General features: G+C 43.9%; 1 protein-coding gene and 2 long non-coding RNA genes across 6 annotated transcripts in view; 1 reads left to right on the top strand and 2 right to left on the bottom strand.

The window, feature by feature from the left end:
• Positions 1 to 78: 78 nt before the first annotated feature.
• LOC309473909 (interleukin-2 receptor subunit beta) overlaps positions 79 to 20817 on the bottom strand; it is a 35167-nt gene continuing 14428 nt past the window's right edge. For 3 of the 4 annotated variants that reach the window (XM_082136168.1, XM_082136167.1, XM_082136169.1), the window contains 7 exons: positions 15596 to 15680; positions 15376 to 15478; positions 8609 to 8733; positions 7925 to 8105; positions 6552 to 6666; positions 5811 to 5895; positions 79 to 1988 (listed from right to left, as the gene is read on the bottom strand). In XM_082136168.1, the coding sequence (XP_081992294.1) occupies positions 1350 to 1988; positions 5811 to 5895; positions 6552 to 6666; positions 7925 to 8105; positions 8609 to 8733; positions 15376 to 15478; positions 15596 to 15680 (1333 nt within the window). In that variant the 3' untranslated portion in view covers positions 79 to 1349. The remainder of the gene's footprint in view (positions 1989 to 5810; positions 5896 to 6551; positions 6667 to 7924; positions 8106 to 8608; positions 8734 to 15375; positions 15479 to 15595; positions 15681 to 20817) is intronic. The other variant, XM_082136170.1, reaches the window with a different exon arrangement.
• Positions 1999 to 4531, top strand: LOC309474011. Its single transcript, XR_014197176.1, has 2 exons — positions 1999 to 2709; positions 3975 to 4531. It is a non-coding gene; the product is annotated as an uncharacterized lncRNA (long non-coding RNA).
• On the bottom strand, positions 4061 to 5075 carry LOC309474027. Its single transcript, XR_014197192.1, has 2 exons — positions 4440 to 5075; positions 4061 to 4302 (listed from the first exon to the last, which is right to left on the bottom strand). It is a non-coding gene; the product is annotated as an uncharacterized lncRNA (long non-coding RNA).

Raw genomic sequence — 20817 nt, 5'->3', positions numbered from 1 at the left:
AAAGCTTTTCACATCCAATCAGAGAAACCCAGACATCCACACATCCAATCAGAGAAACCCAGACATCCACACATCCAATCAGAGCATAAATGTTTTAATATATTAATTAGCAGCAAACTGAAGTCGTTCTTACACTCGACTTCTCTTACATTCCTCCAAATAGCAGGTGCCATTTTCAATATATGCATGTAAATATGAAATTGCATTTGAAAACATAATTAACAAAAGGACAATAACACTGATAAATGACTGTGTCAAGACAATCAAAAGAGTTTTACTTCTAGTTTTGTGTTTTTTGTTTAACTTTAGCATGAATGTCACTGTTGGTGAACATCCTATAAATTAAAATAATATATTATTACAATAACATACAGGGTGCAAAATATGATAAATCCTCTCATTCTAAACTATATCGTTTTCTGAAAAGCTAGTTTTTAAAAGGTTTGTAACGTAAACTGCACGGTTGAATCTTAGTGGAAAGAAACTGGAAACTGTCCTTTTTGCTTCACCTGGTTTTGCGTTCACACAGTCATTGTGACAAACGGATTGAAATCAGGTGTGACTCCACATGTAGATACGAGAGCAGACCGAAGCAGATCCAATCATGTCAGTCTCCTTCTTTAACGTATTAGTCAGGCAGAAAACCATGGTAAACATCAAGACTTTATGATGAGTAAGAAACAGTAAAAAATTAACTCTTTCCCCGCCATTGATGGAAGTTTTCATCAATATTCTTAACCCTGGCAGGGAAAGAGTTAAACTTCTCTCGTCATTTATTCACCGTCATGTCATTACAAGCCTGTATGACTTATACTTTCTTCATTTGGAAGACAAAAGAAGATGTTTAGTAGAATGTTCACGCTGCTCTTTTACACGCAATGAAAGTGCAAAATAAACACTGAACAAGAATCACAGCAGAGGTCCATATAATCCTAGTCTTTAAACTCTTTACAGCTATGTTCATTGAATGGACAAGAGCAGCTAGACACATCTTCTGTGTTCAGTTATGAAGGTGAGTAGATGATGGCAGAACAAAAAATGTAATCGTATGTTGCACAGACATATGCCCCGTTTCCAGAGTTTGACTTTAACTCGTTCGCTCTCCAGTCGCTGTTGCTAGTGGCTTTCCACAGTTCCACAAGCTATAATAAATCATATGGTTGGTAGTTTGAGCTGAAAGTGCATCAGTCAGACACCATTGATTTATATTACATGTTGTGAAAAGGAGAATAACATATCACCTTTAATGTCAAGCCCTGAGCGTTTCTGTTTGTACACTAACCCTCAACTCAAGCTCAGTGAGTCCTGATCACTCACGATCTCTTCAGTCTGAACTGTAAACAACAACGTTAATTCTGCACATTTTTCACTGGCATGTAATCGCCACTCGAGGGCTCGATCATCCCACACGGGCTCTGAAGGTCTAGGTCCAACAGTCCTGGAAACACGCAGCTCAAACCCGCCGTGTGCTCGAAGCCCAGGAGCGGGTGCATGAAGGGATGAGGCGCCGGCAGGTCCCGAGGCAGGAGACGGGTCAGGTTTAAAGCCAGAGGACTGGGGAGGTCCGACTCCTCCATGCTGTCCTCGCCCCCGCCCGCGAAACCCGAATCTGGGCTCTGCGTGTCCTGCCGGAGCTTCTCCAGGGTCTTCACAGAGAGCTCAAGCTCCTTCTCTTGAGAGTCGTGAGTGTCGTGAGCGTGGACCGGGTCCGGGCCGCTGACGCCCCCCGCTGGCCCGTAGGAGGAGTCCATCGAGCAGGGCTCCAGGGTGTCGATCGGCCCCTTCGAACTCTGGGACAGAAAGTAGGTGGAGTTGGAGAAGTTGGAGGATTTGCTGGTTCCTTCCCATCGGTCCTGCAGGCCGTCGCTGTCTCTGTGCGAGCTTCGGGAATCACCGGCGTCCGGTTGCTTCAGGACCTCGACGGGACTCACACACTCCGTGTCCACTTTGATGAAGCTCTCGTACGATAAAAGCGGCCCCAGCCAAGACTGTTGGAGAGAACAGTTTTAAGCTTTATTTATGTAGCGCTTTTTACAATGCAGATTGTTTTAAAGCAGCTTTCCAGTGATAACAGGACAATAATGCAACACAAGGGGCTTTCGCACCGGTGGAACCTTCTCATAGTTCCCAGAACTAGTGGTGGAAGTACACTGATATTCGCACCGCAGGAACTGGGAACTATTTTAGTTACAAGGAACTCCTTTTGGAAGAACTAATTTACTCCTACTTCAGAGTCTGTCTAAACCAGCGCTATAGGATCAACAGTGATGTTAGTGTTCGCTGATTGGCCGAACGCACGCCATAATTAAAAGAAGGCTGTGTAAACACAGATTATACCCTATATATTTACTCCACAAACGAACTCTTCGAACATGGAAAACTGTGATAGATGGAGCTCTTAATCTTTACGCTGAGGAGAGAACTCAACACTACTTTGAGGGACCGAGAGAAACATGATTATGTATTTCTGCTCAGCAACACTGGACATCAACACACGGCATACGCTAATAACTCTTCATTACTGTCTTTCTAAGTAAAACAGTTCTATAAATAACATATTAGACAGGACTGTTAGTTCCTAGAACTACCCGATGCGAAAGCCCCTAAAGTTTGTTTCTGCAGCACAGCAGATCTGGAAGAAAATAGCGTCACAGTCCAGCTTAAGTAAGTTCATTGATGTTTCATTTTGATGTAAAAAAGTTATTAAAGGTACAATATGTAAGAATTTTGCATTAAAATATCCCAAAATCTCAAGGCCAGTGTTATATATTTTGTTAAGTTGATTACTTACAATATCCCAAATGTTTCCAACTATTTTTAAATCGTGAGAAAATTGTGATTTTAACCAAGGAAACGGGGCGTTAGAGCAGGGGAGAGCTGGGAGTCGCCAGTCAATTGCGTCATATCCGCGTTACCCTCGGTTTCCGCTCGTACTGCGTGGAGTCCTGGACAAATGCGAAAGTTGTAGTTGTAGCGTCTATCAAGCTACAAACTTTAGCTTGTTTCTTGCAGTCGTTATGGGACACAATTATTCTTTACCGATTGCTGCTGGTTCTGTCGACAAAGCATGCTTAATTTTATATTTTCCAAATGTAGCATTCGGTAATAGTTATGTTTATGTAAGGAAAGTATTATTGCTTTAGATTTGTGTTTAGTTTATTGACATTGTTTATCACGTCTGGTGTTTATGGCCATGTAAATAAACATAGCATGTGTTATACATAAAGATTAATCAGTATTTTGGCAAATGATGTGGGTATGTTCGAATGTACTTTTACAACAATTGTTTAGAACATGTAAAACTGCGCAGCGTTATCACAACAATGAATTCAACAAATACAGTAACATCTATGAAGTATTAAACCTTACTTTTCTTGCGGTTAATTCATTTTAATGAAATAATAGTGTGATGAGGTTTAAGAGTCAGGAAGGAAGAAGACGCGTCGTCGTGACTGGGACTCGTACTTTATTAAAATAAAGCAAAACAAACAAAAGCCGCGCACAACGCGCATTCACTGTGGCAACCGCGACGGCACAAAACAGTTCAAAAATGAGAGCTCGGATCCACCGGTTTTCTTCCTCTGCGTCCAATTTTCTCTCCAGTCTCTCTCTCGTTCCAGCGCGGCTTATAAGCGGTCTCTCCACGCCGATCACTGCAATAAGACACAGGTGCATTTGCACTTGACCTACTTGCTCGTCTCTTTTCTCTCCCATCACAGACCGCGCTGAACCACGCCAGCCTCGCCACTAAAAGCATGTCATTAAACGCAACATTTATAAAAACAGAACTTAGCCTCATCCATGAACATGATTTTTCGATTCCCGTCTGACTGATTTACATCCACGGTGGAGTTTAAAACGACAGTTCCCATCATTCCACGCTCCTTCACATCGTCATCAAGCTACGCCGTTGTTGTTGTTTGGAATGTAGCGCCCTCTAGCGGCAAAAATTCTTGCATATTGTACCTTTAAAGGAACACGCTGACTTTTTGGGACTTTATCTTATTCCCCGTATCCCCCAGAGTTAGATAAGTCCACACACACCCTTCTCATCTCGGTGCGTGCCGTAACTCTGTCTGACACACCCACCGCTAGCCTAGCTTAGCACAAAGACTGGAGGTAAATGGCTCCAGCTAGCATACTGCTCCCAATAAGTGACAAAATAACGCCAACATTTTCCTATTCACATGTTGTGATTTGTATAGTCACAGCGTGTACAAATAACAAGGTCACATGAGACACAGCCATCTTCTAACCGTATACATACTGGGAACTATATTCTCAGAAGGCGAAGCACTGCTACTTGGGTGGAGTGATTTACTCCAACTCTGAGGAACTCTCTGCTCCTCACCACGGGCTTCTTAGGTGCTGCGAGCAAATCACTCCGCACAAGTAGCAGTGCTTCGCCTTCTGAGAATATGTGACCATGTTATTTGTACACGCTGTGACTATACAAATCACAACATGTAAATAGGAAAATGTTGGCATTATTTTGTCACTTATTGAGAGCAGTCGGGTCAATTTTTTTTTTTTTTTTTTTTTTTTTTACAGATTGGGCTTTGGTCGGACTCGGCCTCATTGAGCTTTTCTCCTTTCATCGTGCCCATAATATATGTGCAGAGCGCAGGCTACTGTATGAAATATTGTTATATTGATAATATTATAAAAATGCAACGCAATATGCGATCACGCGAGTAACGCGACACGCGTGCAATGCATTAGGCGACAGTTGACCATGCAGAGCATCAGGGAGAAGTTGGAGTTACTAAAAGTTCCCAATACTTCAGGAAAAGCTGCATTTTGAAAGAGTTTTGATTTGATTACCGAGCCTGAAGCCTTCAACAGTGGATGCTATTCTTTTTCTTCACAACAATCGCGAATAAACAGTGAATGAACCTACTGAGTTCAACAGATTTTTTTTTTCTTTATTATATTTTTATTATTATTGGTGACAGCGGCACCAGAACTCCATCAGTGACAGAATGGAGACAAAGCCTTGTGAGAAACCAGACTCAACGAACCAGCAGTGTGTGATGATGAACCAGCAGTGTGTGATGATGAACCAGCAGTGTGTGATGGTGTGTGATGATGAACCAGCAGTGTGTGATGGTGTGTGATGATGAACCAGCAGTGTGTGATGATGAACCAGCAGTGTGTGATGATGAACCAGCAGTGTGTGATGGTGTGTGATGATGAACCAGCAGTGTGTGATGATGAACCAGCAGTGTGTGATGGTGTGTGATGATGAACCAGCAGTGTGTGATGGTGTGTGATGATGAACCAGCAGTGTGTGATGATGAACCAGCAGTGTGTGATGGTGTGTGATGATGAACCAGCAGTGTGTGATGGTGTGTGATGATGAACCAGCAGTGTGTGATGATGAACCAGCAGTGTGTGATGATGAACCAGCAGTGTGTGATGGTGTGTGATGATGAACCAGCAGTGTGTGATGGTGTGTGATGATGAACCAGCAGTGTGTGATGGTGTGTGATGATGAACCAGCAGTGTGTGATGGTGTGTGATGATGAACCAGCAGTGTGTGATGATGAACCAGCAGTGTGTGATGGTGTGTGATGATGAACCAGCAGAGTGTGATGGTGTGTGATGATGAACCAGCAGTGTGTGATGATGAACCAGCAGTGTGTGATGGTGTGTGATGATGAACCAGCAGTGTGTGATGATGAACCAGCAGTGTGTGATGGTGTGTGATGATGAACCAGCAGTGTGTGATGATGAACCAGCAGTGTGTGATGGTGTGTGATGATGAACACGCATGAACAGAACTGATTATCTGATCGCACGAGACTCACCGTGAAATTCCCTCCGTGTTGAGAGTTCAGATCTCCGAAGAATTTGGAGGGATCCGGAATGTCCAGGGAACACTTCTTCCTGAGGCTGAAAGGTGAAAGGTCACTCATGAACAAGAGGTTTGGTGTCTCTCACAGATCACAGACTCATTCTCTGCTCTGATTCACATTAGTTGCAGAAGGAGTTCCTCCGCGGCTGAGCGAGCTTTATGTCTTTGTTCTCACTGAATAAAATCAAAGTTATTGTTACAGTTATAGTTATAGTTATTATTTTTATCTTTATAGCTATTGTTATAGTTATCATTATATTCTTCGTTATCATTATCATAGTTATCGTTATCTTTATATTGATTGTTATCATTAATATAGTTATTATTTTAGTTATTGTTATCATTATAGTTATGGTTATCATTACAATTACTGATATAGTTATCATTATCATAGTTATCGTTATCAGTATAGTTATTGTTATTATCTTTTTTTTTTATCATAGTTATTACTACAGTAATCATTATAGTTATCATTATATTTATTGTTATCATTATTAACAGTAAATGTTGTCATTATAGTTATTCTTATGGTTATTTTTGATAAGTGTGCGTAGTGTGGTGACGGAGTGTGTGTAGTGTGGTGACGGAGTGTGTGACGGAGTGTGTGACGGAGTGTGTGTAGTGTGTGACGGAGTGTGTGTAGTGTGTGACGGAGTGTGTGTAGTGTGGTGAAGGAGTGTGTGTTATCTCTCACCTCTTGCTCCTGTTGCATTGGCTGAGAAAAGTACAGACCGATACGACAACCAGAGCGAGTCCTGTCAGTGTGAATCCTGCGACTAACCAATCCAGCGTCAGGATCCCAGAGACATCTGAGGACACACAGCGTCTGAGAGTTAGTGTCAGCGCACCTGAGTGTGTGTGTGTGTATGTGTGTGTGTGTGTGTGTGTGTGTCTCTGTGTGTGTGTGTGTGTGTGTGTGTGTGTGTGTGTGTGTGTGTGTGTGTGTGTGTGTGTGTCTCTGTGTGTGTGTGTGTCTCTGTGTGTGTGTGTGTGTGTGTGTGTGTAATAAGCAGAGTGTGTGTGTAATAAGCAGTGTGTGTGTGTGTGTGTGTGTAATAAGCAGTGTGTGTGTGTGTGTGTGTGTGTGTGTGTGTGTGTGTGTCTCTGTGTGTGTGTGTGTGTGTGTGTGTGTGTGTGTGTCTCTGTGTGTGTGTGTGTGTGTGTGTGTGTGTGTGTGTGTGTGTGTGTAATAAGCAGAGTGTGTGTGTAATAAGCAGTGTGTGTGTGTGTGTGTAATAAGCAGTGTGTGTGTGTGTCTGTGTGTGTGTGTGTGTGTGTGTGTGTAATAAGCAGAGTGTGTGTGTAATAAGCAGTGTGTGTGTGTGTGTGTGTAATAAGCAGTGTGTGTGTGTGTGTGTGTGTGTGTGTCTCTGTGTGTGTGTGTGTGTGTGTGTGTGTGTGTGTGTGTGTAATAAGCAGAGTGTGTGTGTAATAAGCAGTGTGTGTGTGTGTGTGTGTGTGTGTGTGTGTGTAATAAGCAGTGTGTGTGTAATAAGCAGTGTGTGTGTGTGTGTGTGTGTGTGTGTGTAATAAGCAGAGTGTGTGTGTAATAAGCAGAGTGTGTGTCTAATAAGCAGTGTGTGTGTAATAAGCAGTGTGTGTGTAATAAGCAGTGTGTGTGTAATAAGCAGTGTGTGTGTGTGTGTGTTGTGGACCCGCCTGTAGGCGCACATTACTAACGCGTCCTTTAAATAGCAAAAATAAATATTGCGCCATTGACTTTAGACCAGGTCAAGTTGGTCAATGGCTCAGAGTTCATTTCAGTTCCTCAAAATAGCAACACACCAGTAATGCGCCAGAACACACACAGAACACACACTGAACACACACTGAACACACACTGAACACACACCTGGTTCTCAGACCCGCCGCTCAGGATGAATAGATCAGCGCAAATGCATTTGCTATATAAACATCGCGGCACAGGACGTGAAAATGAAAACTGCGTCGGGCTGAAACTAGCAAAACACACTTGCGTCGCGCGACGCCTGGTGTATGATAGGGCCCATAGTGTCAGTGCAGTCGGGGAGGTGTGTGTGTGTGTGTGTGTGTGTGTGTGTGTGTCACCTGGTGCGGGGGGGAGCTGGCCCACTTCAGATGTCCAGCTGTACTCCTGACTCCAGTCGCTCCAGATCGATTTGGGAAGTGTAAGCTTGACTCTCACCCGGATCACGTACTGTTGCTGGAAGACCAACTCATCCTCTGAAAGATTCAAACTAGTTCCTCCAGTCGGTCTGCACTTCACATCCTACACACACACGGACAGAACCAAGCGTTTCTGTGAGGGGGTTCTGAATCTGCATCTCAAGATCTTCTGTCTTTAACCATTGCACTTTAGTTTTACAATCGCTTACACACTTGAGTGTGTATCTTCAGATCAAGTCTGCAAAACTGCAAGCATGTATTTGCTTTATGCTCAGTTTGCAAATGTAAAACAAACTCTGCAAAACACAGAGTTCGTACAGACACTGTAAAATGGACTTTTCAAGCACTACTTTTTTGGTTTTCAAGGATCAAACAATATCTTTACTCTTATTTATCGAGCTGTTTCATATACTCTGATATTTATGAGCAATATCACACTCATAGTGTGTAAGAGTGAATCATTGGTTTGTGTATATAAAGTTATGATGATAAAACAAGAGCTTTGTTGAGGTTTTTGCATGTTGTGTGTGTTTTGAGTTTAGAGAAATCGTGTGTAAGCGATTAACAAAACCCCTTTGTTGTGGTGAATGAGGGCGACGTGCTCACCGTCCAGCTCTGAGCAGCGGATCTGTACTGGACCTCAAACTCTCTAAACGTGTGTTTAAAACTGACAGTCCAAGTAGCGTTGAGCCCGCGAACTTCCACTTTCTGAGGAGGAGCCACTTTCACTACTGAAACACAAACACACGCACAATGTCAGGCAATGATCGCTCAAGAGACTCGTTTTCCTGTACAAAAACATAGTCCTACTGTACTTCTGACCCTCACCGTATCCTATCCCTAAACTCAGAGGTGAATAACACTGACGTAGAAGCACTGATCCGGGGTTTAAGCCTAAACTTCACATCAAATCTGAATGGTTGATTGTAATGTTATTTTAGGATCAATAAAGATGGTACACTGGGGAAAAAATGGAGTATAATTTTATTATTATATATTTTTTTTCATTAAAGAAACTTTCAGTGATCATTTCTGCTCTTTGGTCATTTTTGACCGAAATTGTTTTATTAAATTTTTTTTACTTGATGGAAATTGTACGAAACTTAGTAACGGTTTTGGCACTTGCTGTGAAAAAAAAAAATTATATATATATATATATACTGTATCATGGACGTGATTCGAAAAGGTTAAATGGTCCTGTAAAAAATAGTCGCACTTGTGCTTCTCAGCGTCTAACATGAGCGCATTGGAAAATAATGGCAGAAGAATTTCCTCTAGTGGAAGCGTTTGGTACTGCAGCCGAACACACTCTCACTGAAAGATCATTATTCTGAGATATCAACCTCATATTTAGAACACAACTTGTTTAGATTTATGGCTTTGATTTTCTTGCAGTTTTAGAGTAAAACTTGATTTTGAAAATATATACTTCATAAAAAAAATGTAAATAGTATTTTTGTGAATTTTTCATAACAATACATATGTAAAACTCTATTACTTTTTTTAAGTTCCCTTTCAAGGGAACTCCCGTTGCGTCGAGAAAATGACGCTGTGGGAACGCTTTGCGTGATGACGTCTTGAAGCACATGTAAAATCAGTCCAATGGTGTGGCGGAACGTCAGAGGCGGGTGACGTCACGTACCAGGAAACTATAAAAGCCGGCCCAAAACAGAAAACGAAAGCTTTCTGAGTCTTCAGTTGCGCTCTGTGTTGAAATCTGTCCTTGTTATTTGGTGTTGTCTGTCTCTATATATATATATTGATTCAGTTATGGCGAGCAAGCAGCAGTATCGAGTGTGTGTCCATCCCTGCCCGCGTTATTTAACGGGAGGTGACACACACACTCTTTGTGTTGTTTGTTTGGGAGAGGAGCATGCCCAGTCAGCACTCGAGGGTGGTGACTGTGAGCATTGCTGTGCGCTTCCATTGCGTACGCTCCGATCCCGTTTGGCTCGGTTCAATCCCGACCACGTTCCCCAGGGCTCGGGTCCCGCCGCGGCTGATGCTCGGCGGCGAGCTCAGACCTGGGGTTCGCAAATGGATCTGTCAGTGGATGTTGAGACGGGCTCTGCCTTATCTCAGCATCAATCTGACAGATCCAGTGCCTCTCATCAGGGTGCGGAAGCACGCGCTGCGGTTTCTTCCCCCCTGATAGAGGCACCAATACTGCAATTGTCCAGCTCTGAGGAGTTGGATGTTGTGAGTGTTGAAGCTGAGTCTGAGGATTCGCCACCTCAGTCTCATGCGTTTGAGGAACTGCTCGATGTTATTACTAGAGCAGTTGACAGACTTTCTATTGAGTGGCCAGAGGATAGGCAGGACGTTCGCTCGAAAAGTAAGCTCGACGAACGCTTCCTGCCATCTCGTGCTCAGCCTCAGCGAAGAAGCCTGCCGTTTTTCCCCGATCTCCACACCGAGGTGTCGAGATCGTGGGGAAAACCGGTTTCATACAGAGTATATGCACCACAAACATCTCATTATTCATCTATTCAGAAATATAAAGATTATGGTTATGGGGAGATGCCGAAGGTGGAGGAGACGCTTGCGAGCTATCTCTCTCCAGCAACGGCATCTTCCCTGAAAGCTCCTTCACTTCCCTCTAAGCCAGTAAAATATACTTCATCCCTGGTTCATAAATCTTATGCAGCCGCTGGTCAAGCAGCAGCGTGTCTGCATACGATGTCCATTATGCAAGCATATCAAGCAGAATTATTGGGGGATTTAGAGGAGGGCGGGGGAATTGGTCCCGATACAGTGGCTGAACTACGCAGAGCCACAGATTTGTCTCTCAGGGCCACCAAGGAGACCGCTAAATCAATCGGGCGGTCTATGGCAGCCCTGGTGGCCACTGAGAGGCATCTGTGGCTCAACCTGAGTGATATAAAAGAGAAAGAAAAACATGTTCTTTTAGATGCTCCGGTTTCCACTGTGGGTTTATTTGGCGATGCAGTAAACTGTGCAGTAGCTAAATCTCAGGAAGCTGCTAAACAGGCAGCTGCATTGCAGAAACTCCTCCCCCGCCGTTCTTTCTATGAGGCTGCTGAGCGGGAGCAGCCTCACTCCTCTAAAAAGAGCGCTGAGCACCGTGCCACTCAAAAACAGAGCGTTTCCTCCCGTGCTCCCCCACAAAAACCTCGGGGACACGGAGGGCGCGCTCAAACCCAGCAGTCTTCGAGGGGTAGAACGGATCTGCGGACCGTTATTACCGCCAAGAAGGCTGCTGGGAAAAAGTCCTGACGTCCGAGGACCCAGGACAAATGAGGGTAGTCCCCCCCGAAGTAGAGCGGTTAACACCTCATTTTACGGTGCCCGTCCCTCTTCGGTGCCCTCAGGGGACCGTTCTGCCAACCCTGCCACCTCTGGTGTTACAGGGCGCAGCGGTCTCCGGCGAGCACATATCTCAAGGTCCACCCGGAAACGTAGTGGCCTCGGGATGCCCGCCCCCTCCGAGGAGGGTGCTAGAGCAGTCTGTTCGGTCGTTCCCTGCCGGTTCGCCGTTACAGGGCGTCGAACCGACTACTTAACAGCAACAAAATCCAGAAACCAGTCTCGAGAGGCTGGTACCTCTAGTAGAATCTTTGACAGCGTGGAAGCTACTGTCAAATGTTTCTCGTTGGGTCCTGCAGACCGTGGAAAAAGGGTATCAGATACAATTCAAGAAACGCCCACCTCGGTTTATGGGGGTCCTGCCCACAGTGGTGGGCCCCGAGCAGGTTCTGGTTATGGAACAGGAAGTGAACACTCTGTTAGAGAAAGGGGCCATAGAATATGTACCTCCCTCCAGCAGGGAAACCGGGTTTTACAGCCGGTACTTCATAGTTCCAAAAAAGGACGGGGGATTGCGTCCCATTTTAGATCTTCGAGTTCTGAACGAGTCAGTCATGCAGCTCAAGTTCAAAATGTTAACATTGAGGCAGATCGTGCCACAGATCAGGTCCGAGGACTGGTTTGTCACGATAGACCTCAAGGACGCATATTTCCACATATCCATCCGTCCGTGTCATTGGAAGTTCCTGAGGTTTGCTTTCGGGGGCAAAGCATACCAATATCGAGTTCTTCCATTCGGCCTAGCTTTATCACCCCGCACTTTCACCAAATGCATGGATGCAGCTCTGGCGCCACTGCGCCTCCAGGGTATTCGCATTATGAACTACATCGACGATTGGTTGATTTTAGCTCATTCGCATCAGATGGCGGTTCAACATCGAGATGTTGTTCTCGCCCACATGAAAGAGTTGGGGTTACGGCTGAACGCCAAGAAGAGTGTGCTTTCTCCATTACAGAGGACCACTTTTCTAGGCGTGGTTTGGGATTCTGTGTCGATGCAGGCGCGCCTGTCACCGCCACGGATAGATTCCATCCTTGCAGCTGTGAAAAGTGTAAAGCTAGGCCAGCTACTCACTGTCAAACAGTTCCAGAGACTGTTGGGTCTCATGGCAGCAGCTTCCAACGTGATACCTTTTGGACTGCTACACATGAGGCCCCTGCAGTGGTGGCTCAGGACCAGGGGGTTTTCCCCGAGGGGCAACCCATTTCGCACAATCAAGGTCACGCGGCGATGCCTACGTGCCTTGGTTATGTGGAAGAAGCCTTGGTTCCTGTCCCAGGGCCCAGTGTTGGGAGCTCCTTGTCGTCGCAAATTGCTAACGACGGATGCTTCCCTCACGGGCTGGGGAGCGATCCTGGAGGGTCGCTCGGCTCAAGGTCTGTGGGAAGACCATCATCGTTCCTGGCATATCAATCGCCTAGAGATGTTAGCTGTCTTCCGGGCTCTGAGGAGCTTTATCACAGATCTCAGGGGGCACCATGTGTTAGTACATACGGACAACACATCGGTAGTCGCCTATATCAACCACCAAGGGGGTTTGCGCTCGCGCCCGTTATCCAACTTGGCACGCCATATCCTCTTGTGGTCCCAGGGGAAGTTACTGTCACTCAGGGCAGCTTACATCCCCGGGGTACAGAATATAGGAGCAGACACTCTGTCGAGGCAGGGGCCGAGGCCCGGGGAATGGAGGCTCCACCCCGAGGTGGTGGAGCTGATATGGAGGGAGTTTGGCCAAGCACAAGTGGATCTGTTTGCGTCTCGAGAGACGTCTCACTGTCCACTTTGGTTCTCCCTCACGCATCCAGCTCCTCTCGGACTGGATGCTATGGTACAGACGTGGCCGAGGCTACGTCTGTACGCCTTTCCCCCAGTTGCTCTGCTCCCGGGAATTCTGGAAAGAGTTCGCAGGGACCGGGTCCATCTACTTCTTATAGCCCCGCGCTGGCCGGGCAGAGTATGGTTTCCCGATCTTGTGTCCCTCCTCGACGGGCATCCTCTGGAGTTACCCGTCAGGAGGGACCTTCTGTCCCAGGCAGAGGGCTCGATATTTCACCCTCGGCCAGAACTGTGGAACCTGTGGGCTTGGCCTCTGAGGGGGCCCAGCTCATAGAGTCAGGTCTCTCAACCGAGGTTGTTGAGACCATTCTACAATCCAGAGCTCCCTCCACGAGGAAACTTTATGCCCTGAAGTGGAGAGTATTCACTTCCTGGTGTAGTGACCGTCGGTTGGACCCAGTCCACTGCCCAATTGGTACAGTGCTGGAGTTCCTGCAGGACCGGTTCACTGCAGGTCTGACCCCGTCCACTTTAAAGGTTTATGTGGCGGCCATAGGTGCTTACCACATTCCTTTGGGTGGAATGTCTGTGGGGAAAGACCCTCTGGTATCTCGTTTCCTTCGTGGCACTTGGAGGCTGAGGCCTGCAGTTCGCTCTAGGGTGCCACCTTGGGATTTGTCCTTTGTGCTACAAGGCTTATCCCAGGCCCCCTTTGAGCCCATTGAGGAGGTTCCTGAGAAGTTTCTTACTCTGAAAGCTCTTTTCCTTCTGGCTATTTCTTCTCTTAAGAGAATAGGGGATCTTCAAGCATTGTCGGTGGCTCCGTCATGCTTAGAGTTTGCTCCGGGTATGGTTAAAGCGTTCCTTCATCCGAGACCGGGTTATGTCCCCAAGGTCCCCACTAATGTGGCTAGACCTATTGTTCTGCAGGCTTTCTGTCCTCCTCCCTTTCAAAATGCTGACCAGGAGGCTAATAATTTGCTTTGCCCTGTGCGGGCGTTAGACGCTTACGTCCACAGAGCTGCCCTGTGGCGTAAAAGTGATCAATTATTTGTGTGCTTTGGGTCCCCTAACAAAGGGGGCCCGGTGTCTAAGCAAAGGATGAGCAAGTGGGTGGTCGAGGCTATCTCACTTGCTTATGAGGCGGCTGGGCAGCCTTCTCCTTTGGCTGTCCGGTCGCACTCGACGAGGAGTATGGCGGCCTCTAAGGCCCTTATTTCAGGAGTTTCATTACAGGACGTCTGTGATGCGGCAGGCTGGTCCTCACCGCACACTTTCGTCAGGTTTTACTCTCTGGATCTAGACTCTGCTCCAGGGTCTCATGTTTTGTCTTCCTAGTGCTGCTCTACGGATTTCACACAGGACAGACATTTGTAGCTATGGAGGCGTTGGTATAGACGTTCCCACAGCGTCATTTTCTCGACGCAACGGGAGTTCCCTTGAAAGGGAACGCCTCGGTTACGACTGTAACCTCGGTTCCCTGTAGAGGGAACGAGCGTTGCGTCGCCCTGCCATATCTCCTTCATGCCTGTCAGCTCGACTTCAGACTTTTACGAAGCTTTCGTTTTCTGTTTTGGGCCGGCTTTTATAGTTTCCTGGTACGTGACGTCACCCGCCTCTGACGTTCCGCCACACCATTGGACTGATTTTACATGTGCTTCAAGACGTCATCACGCAAAGCGTTCCCACAGCGTCATTTTCTCGACGCAACGCTCGTTCCCTCTACAGGGAACCGAGGTTACAGTCGTAACCGAGGCGTTCTCTATTTTAACTTTTTTCACTTCAGCAATAATCTGCCAAGTGTCGTCTTTGAACAGAGATCAAACTTCAGTCTGTTGCTCTAAAACTTTTAAGATTTACCACAGTTTAAGTATTTTAATGTAATTTTTCAGGTCTATGCTCAAAAAGTCAATAAATGGATTATAAATACAGCGTAAATATAATTTAGTATAAAAAAAAACCTTAAAAATACAAAATATTAAATAAAAAACATTATCAAACTAAAATATAGTACATTCATTTCATTGACAAAAATAATAATAATAATAATAATAATTCGGTCCAGAGGGTTTAATAGAACCTATTTTTTCTTAGTGTGAAGAGCATTTTATAAAGAACTTTATAAAGAAACCAGTGGAACTGGTGATTTTAAAGGCTCTTCATGGAACCACAGATGGCAATAAACAACCTTTATTTATTCGAGTGTCCGCTCTCTAACTTCTGATGCTTGTGTGACTCGTGTCTGCGTGAGTTATTATATCTGACTCACCACTGTCACTCGCCTCATGCTCTGCAATTGTAGCCAAAGGTTTAGAGTAGTTTTTACATCGAACCTCTTCACGCAACTTGACCATCGATATTATTACACCGTCCTTCAGAAGAAGAGAAAGAAATAATCCACATCTGTATGACGTGTCACATGTTCATTGATGTTTTCAACTCAGTGGATGATCAACAACACATCATAAACACACACACGACTCACTCACCTTTAAATTAAAGTCCACGGTGGCAGAGCGAATGTGTGTCCGGGTCGGGTCAGCCACCATCGGCGCTGTCCTACTTCTGCTTCTTCTGAAATCAAAGGCACAGAGAATTTACGTCCCATTTATTTCTAATATACAATACCAGTCAAAAATGTTTGTCAACATGTTTTAAGCTTTTAAAAAGAAGTCTCTTCTGCTTACCAAGGCTGCATTTCTTTGATTAAAAATACAACAACAACAACAACAAAAAAACAGTAATATTGTTAAATATTATGACAATTTAAAATAACTGTTTTCTATTTTAATATATTTTAAAATGTAATTTATTCCTGTTGTAACAGACACCTGTCAGTTAATGCAATTACACTCCTCACCACTAGGGGTATTAGTGAGACCTCTGTGCTCAGATGAAGAGACAGGTGAGCAGTGGAAGAAGTTATCATGGCTGACCTCCTTGGTCAAACAAAGGCTGTTTCTCAATATGCGTTCTTCAGTGATCTTGTGTCCTCGTACTACGTCATCATCAACCGTCGAAGTTCAATTCCAATACTCAAGAACGCAAGTACAGAGGACGCATGAAGTGCCCGGATGTGTCCTTGATATCGAGGATGCATCAAATGCAGACTTGAGAGAAGTGAACCGCTAAAAATTCCAGAAGACGTTGCGGGCAGTCGACGTACGGAAGCCTGTAAGCTTTAAACTTCTCGTTCTCACTTAAGAGATTCCCGCTGCAAGCTCGAAATACGTGACAGCTCGTGAAAGTTTACATTTGGCGGTCTCTTTTGCATCATTTTAATAAAGTGATAAAGACCTTAAGAAAGCGGCAGTATTTTTATTGGCATATTACAGTTTTTCTGAATTGCTAAAACACTAAATCCCATTGTAAAAACTAAACTGGCAACTGCCAAAACTCTTTTATCAAATCAATCACACTGTTGTCAAAATCTTAAACACTATTCATCTGTTTAGGACACAATTTGCGAATCTGAATCGCCCATTTACCAAAACTCTAAACACATTCTCAAACACAGAACACAACTTTGCAGTGTCATACACTTGTACCCAGAATGGTGCACACAGGCTACAGAAGTTAAACACAACTAACACACTGTTCTCATCCTTTACACACTACCACTCAAAACTGAAAACACATGTGTCCAATCAGTGCACACAATTAGAAAACAGTATTTAAGCCTAGTCAGATGCAAATGGCATGAGTTGATCCAACAATGGAGCAGAACAGAGGAAGAGGAAGAGGAAGAGGAAGAGGAGTCTGTGTCAGAGGTGGTGGGCGAGGACAAAGACCAAGCAGATCAATCATTTCAAATGACATTCGAGCAACTGTTATAGATCATGTTCTGGTGCGTGGCATGATTATGAGGGAGGCAGGGTAACGTGTGCAACCAAACCTAAGCAGGTTCTCAGTGGCTTCTATAATCCGGACCTTCAGAGAAGAAAACAGATAAAGTATACTTGTCTCAGAAAGGGGACAATGAGACATAACTTTTCCATGGTACTGTGTTTTTACAGTTTTTCTCAGTCGCTTTGGTGCATTTCTCACATCACTATTTACATTTGCACAACAGTTCACGAGTTCACATCTACATATAATTAGTACAATAAGTTTATGCGTATTTGGCGTGCTGTCCGGGGGGAGGGCTCCGAGCTCGGAGTTAGGCCCGAACCCAGAGTACTCCCCCCAGTTGGGAAGTGTAGATGGAACTGGAAGTGAGGAGATGGGGTGGAGGAGGGATGCTGACAAACTTTCAATGAACAGAGATAGGTCTGCTGTGAATTTATACTCTGTCATTGAGTTGATTACTGATTAATCTCCAGCTGTGCATAATTTGGTTCATTATCTGAACCTGCTCCTCCCGAACTTTGTTAATAAAACATCATTTAGTTCAACCTCCACAACATTTAGTCATTTGTGCACATCATAGTAGCAGTTTCTCATTCCTTCCAACAAATTGCAAATGCTTTTGGACATGCATCAATTGCTTTCATACAACTCTCTGCTGTTTTATAACATTATCATTTGCTTATGTCATGTCAGTCAAAATTAACTATACTTGTCAATGCTGAATAGTCATTCCATATAAAACTAGTAGTCCTCATTTCATTGCTTGAGTCATTACATACAAAAATGTTGAACTAGTTGTCAAAATCTGTCAAGCAAATTTTACACATTTTTAAAAATCTTTTTTAATCGCCACTCGAGGAGATACTTTCCTCACTGCATTGCAAGAGATGATATTCACTGTGATGTAGATGAAATTATGTGGCCAGACAGAGAGGAACGTCTGGATGTGCATGAATGATTACAGTACTATGTATGTTCAGTTCCAATATGTACTGCAATATTGTTTCCAGTTGTGCACAGCTCTACCCAAAGGGACTTTATGTTTGTTGTAAATAAGGGTGTATTTTTGCACAATGCTGTGAACAAATTAGAATTGCAAAGAGCATATGCAGTAAAAATGTGAAACATACATATTCAGTCTTGTACTCAGTTACCTCACTAAATACAGTAATGTGTAACTTTACTGTATTTTTCAAATGGCTGTGCAAATAGTATATAGTGCTGTCTTGAGCATTCTCAGGTAGTGTCACCAAGATCTGACTTTTTTGCATTGGAAAACATTTACAGAGTGAACTGTCATAATGAAAACATGACAAAGCCATTTGACTATCTTGTTCATAAACAATGGTGTCAGGACTTTTCATCTTGATGACACTGACACTTTCATTGATATGAATACTTGCTTTTGAGGAATGAGCTCTCCATTTTGAGCAAGTGATACGCTTTTGCAGGTTATCAACTAGGTTTTGCAGTTTGTACTAATTGTTTTGAGAACTGCATTAACTGTTGTGCAAATGTAAATAGTGATGTGAGAAATGCACCAAAGCGACTGAGAAAAACTGTAAAACATTTACTGAATAAAATGTGTGTGTATGTGTATACTTCTAACTAAATGGGGTTCTTTTTACAGAATTGAAAGACGGCCTCGTGAGGGTGGAAGGACACGCATGTTCTCACAACACCAGGAGACACTTATTGTGGATATGGTCCGTCAGAACAATGCAATTCGACTGCATGAAATACAGCAGCGGATTGTAGAAGACAACGTACATTTCGAGGGAATAAATAGTGTGAGTCTGTCAACAATTGATCGTGTCCTGCAACGCAACAAGATAAGGATGAAACAAGTTTATCGGGTACCATTTGAGCGAAACAGTGAGAGAGTGAAAGAGCTACGATGTCAATATGTGCAAGTAAGTAAACTCAGTACTAGAAAGTACTGTGTAGTTTGGGAAGCAGCACATATATACATCTTACTGTGTCATTTATGGAACTAAATGTAGTTTTCACTGTGTACAGATAATCTTTGAGCTTGACTCAATGGCTATGCCTCATGAATACATCTTCATGGATGAAGCTGGATTCAATCTAGCCAAAAGGAGAAGAAGAGGTCGCAACGTGATAGGTCAACGTGCCATTATTGAACTGCCTGGCCAGCGTGGTGGAAATATAACCATCTGTGGTGCCATCAGCAGCTATGGGGTTCTCAACAGTCATGTTACTGTTGGGTCATACAACACCGAACTGCTACTAACATTCCTGGATGGTCTACGGGGTGCTCTACTCGAGCAGAGGGAGCGCGAGCAGGCGGAGCGTCCCATGTATGTTGTCATTTGGGACAATGTGAGCTTTCACCGTGGTCCGAGAATACGCGACTGGTTTCAAAATGAGCAGCATTTTATTAATGTCTTTCTTCCACCATACTCTCCCTTCTTAAACCCTATCGAGGAGTTTTTCTCGGCATGGAGATGGAAAGTGTATGACCATAACCCTTACACACAGGAGAACCTAATTCAAGCAATGACTGGAGCATGTGGCGACATCAGCGTGGAATCTTGCCAGGGCTGGATTCGGCATGCTAAAGGATTCTTTCCCCGTTGCCTTGCAAGGGAGAATATAGCATGTGACGTGGATGAAGTCCTGTGGCCTCACCCAGCAGAGAGGCGTGATCCTGAGGCAGAATAAATGCTGTAAACATGTCTCTTTTTTTTTTCTTTTTTTAACATAATTTTTGTTTCTCTTTTTTGCTGCAGTTTTTTAAGAGCTTTATTTTATTTATTTTTGTTTAAATCTGAGTACAAGAATAAAATTATTCCCGCTATCCCACAGTGTTTTCCATTTATTTATGTAGTGTGTAATGGTTGCTAAGTTGTGTTTGCACATTAGCTGGTTTTGTGTGGTTTTTGACGGTAGTGAGTGATTTTGATTAAAGTTAAAATGGTTTTGGGTCAAATGTTTGGTTTTGCAAGAGGAGTCAGAGGTTTTGTGAATGTAGCTTGAAAATTGGGTTTTGTGTTCACAGTTTAGAGAAAAGGAGAGCAGGTTTCAAGAAATGTGTCTTAGCAATTCAGAAAAACTGTAAAAAGAATCTTAACATTGACAAAACATAGGTAACACATAGGCTACTCATAAATACACATGGTAAAATAAAAAAAGATATAAACTATGAAAACAATGTCTATAATAATATGAAAGAAATGTTTAATAGGTTGTGACATATGTTTGTGATGTTGTGTTGTATTTGCCGAGATGCGCAGCATCGCAGCACATCTCAATTCTCATAAAGATGCGTTCTGTGTTCTCGCGTCCTTCCGAGTTCGTTCTTTCAAGGTCGCCTGGCAAGACCAGTCTCAAAGAGAACGCAAGTCTGTTCTTTGCGTTCTTGGAATTGAGAAACAGCCAAAGTCCTGGCTGGGAAACAAGGACTTTTCTGTGTCCGCTGAACGAATATTTGTGGTCCTGGTTGGGATTTAGCCAGATTGAGGATTGGGATTGAGGACCGCTCCGAGGTTGACGGCTGGATGAGGCTACACTGGACAGTTTGATTCCTGCTACGGACTTCCTTTGACGGGAACACTATGTGTTTGATGATGGTCGTCTACTTCATTGGGTTTCATTTACCATCAAACCTCCACATCATTTGACTCATTAAAGACAGTTAAGACTTGCATCTGACTTTCACAATCACCTTAACTTTCTACAACAGCGAACGTTATAAAGACTGAATCATATATTGCTGGAAAATGTATACCATTTATCTATCTTTGTGTGCTGGGTGTTTTTGCAATACTGTTTGAATGTTGTTTTGTGGTTTTGAGTGTATTTTGGTGTTTATATAAAGGTCTTACATTGCTGTATTTAT

The sequence above is a fragment of the Leuciscus leuciscus genome (genome assembly GCF_965113295.1).
Source record: "Leuciscus leuciscus genome assembly, chromosome: 14".
Lineage (NCBI taxonomy): Eukaryota > Metazoa > Chordata > Actinopteri > Cypriniformes > Leuciscidae > Leuciscus > Leuciscus leuciscus.
Note: the sequence above shows the minus strand (reverse complement) of the source record. Positions and strands in the feature narration are given on the sequence as shown.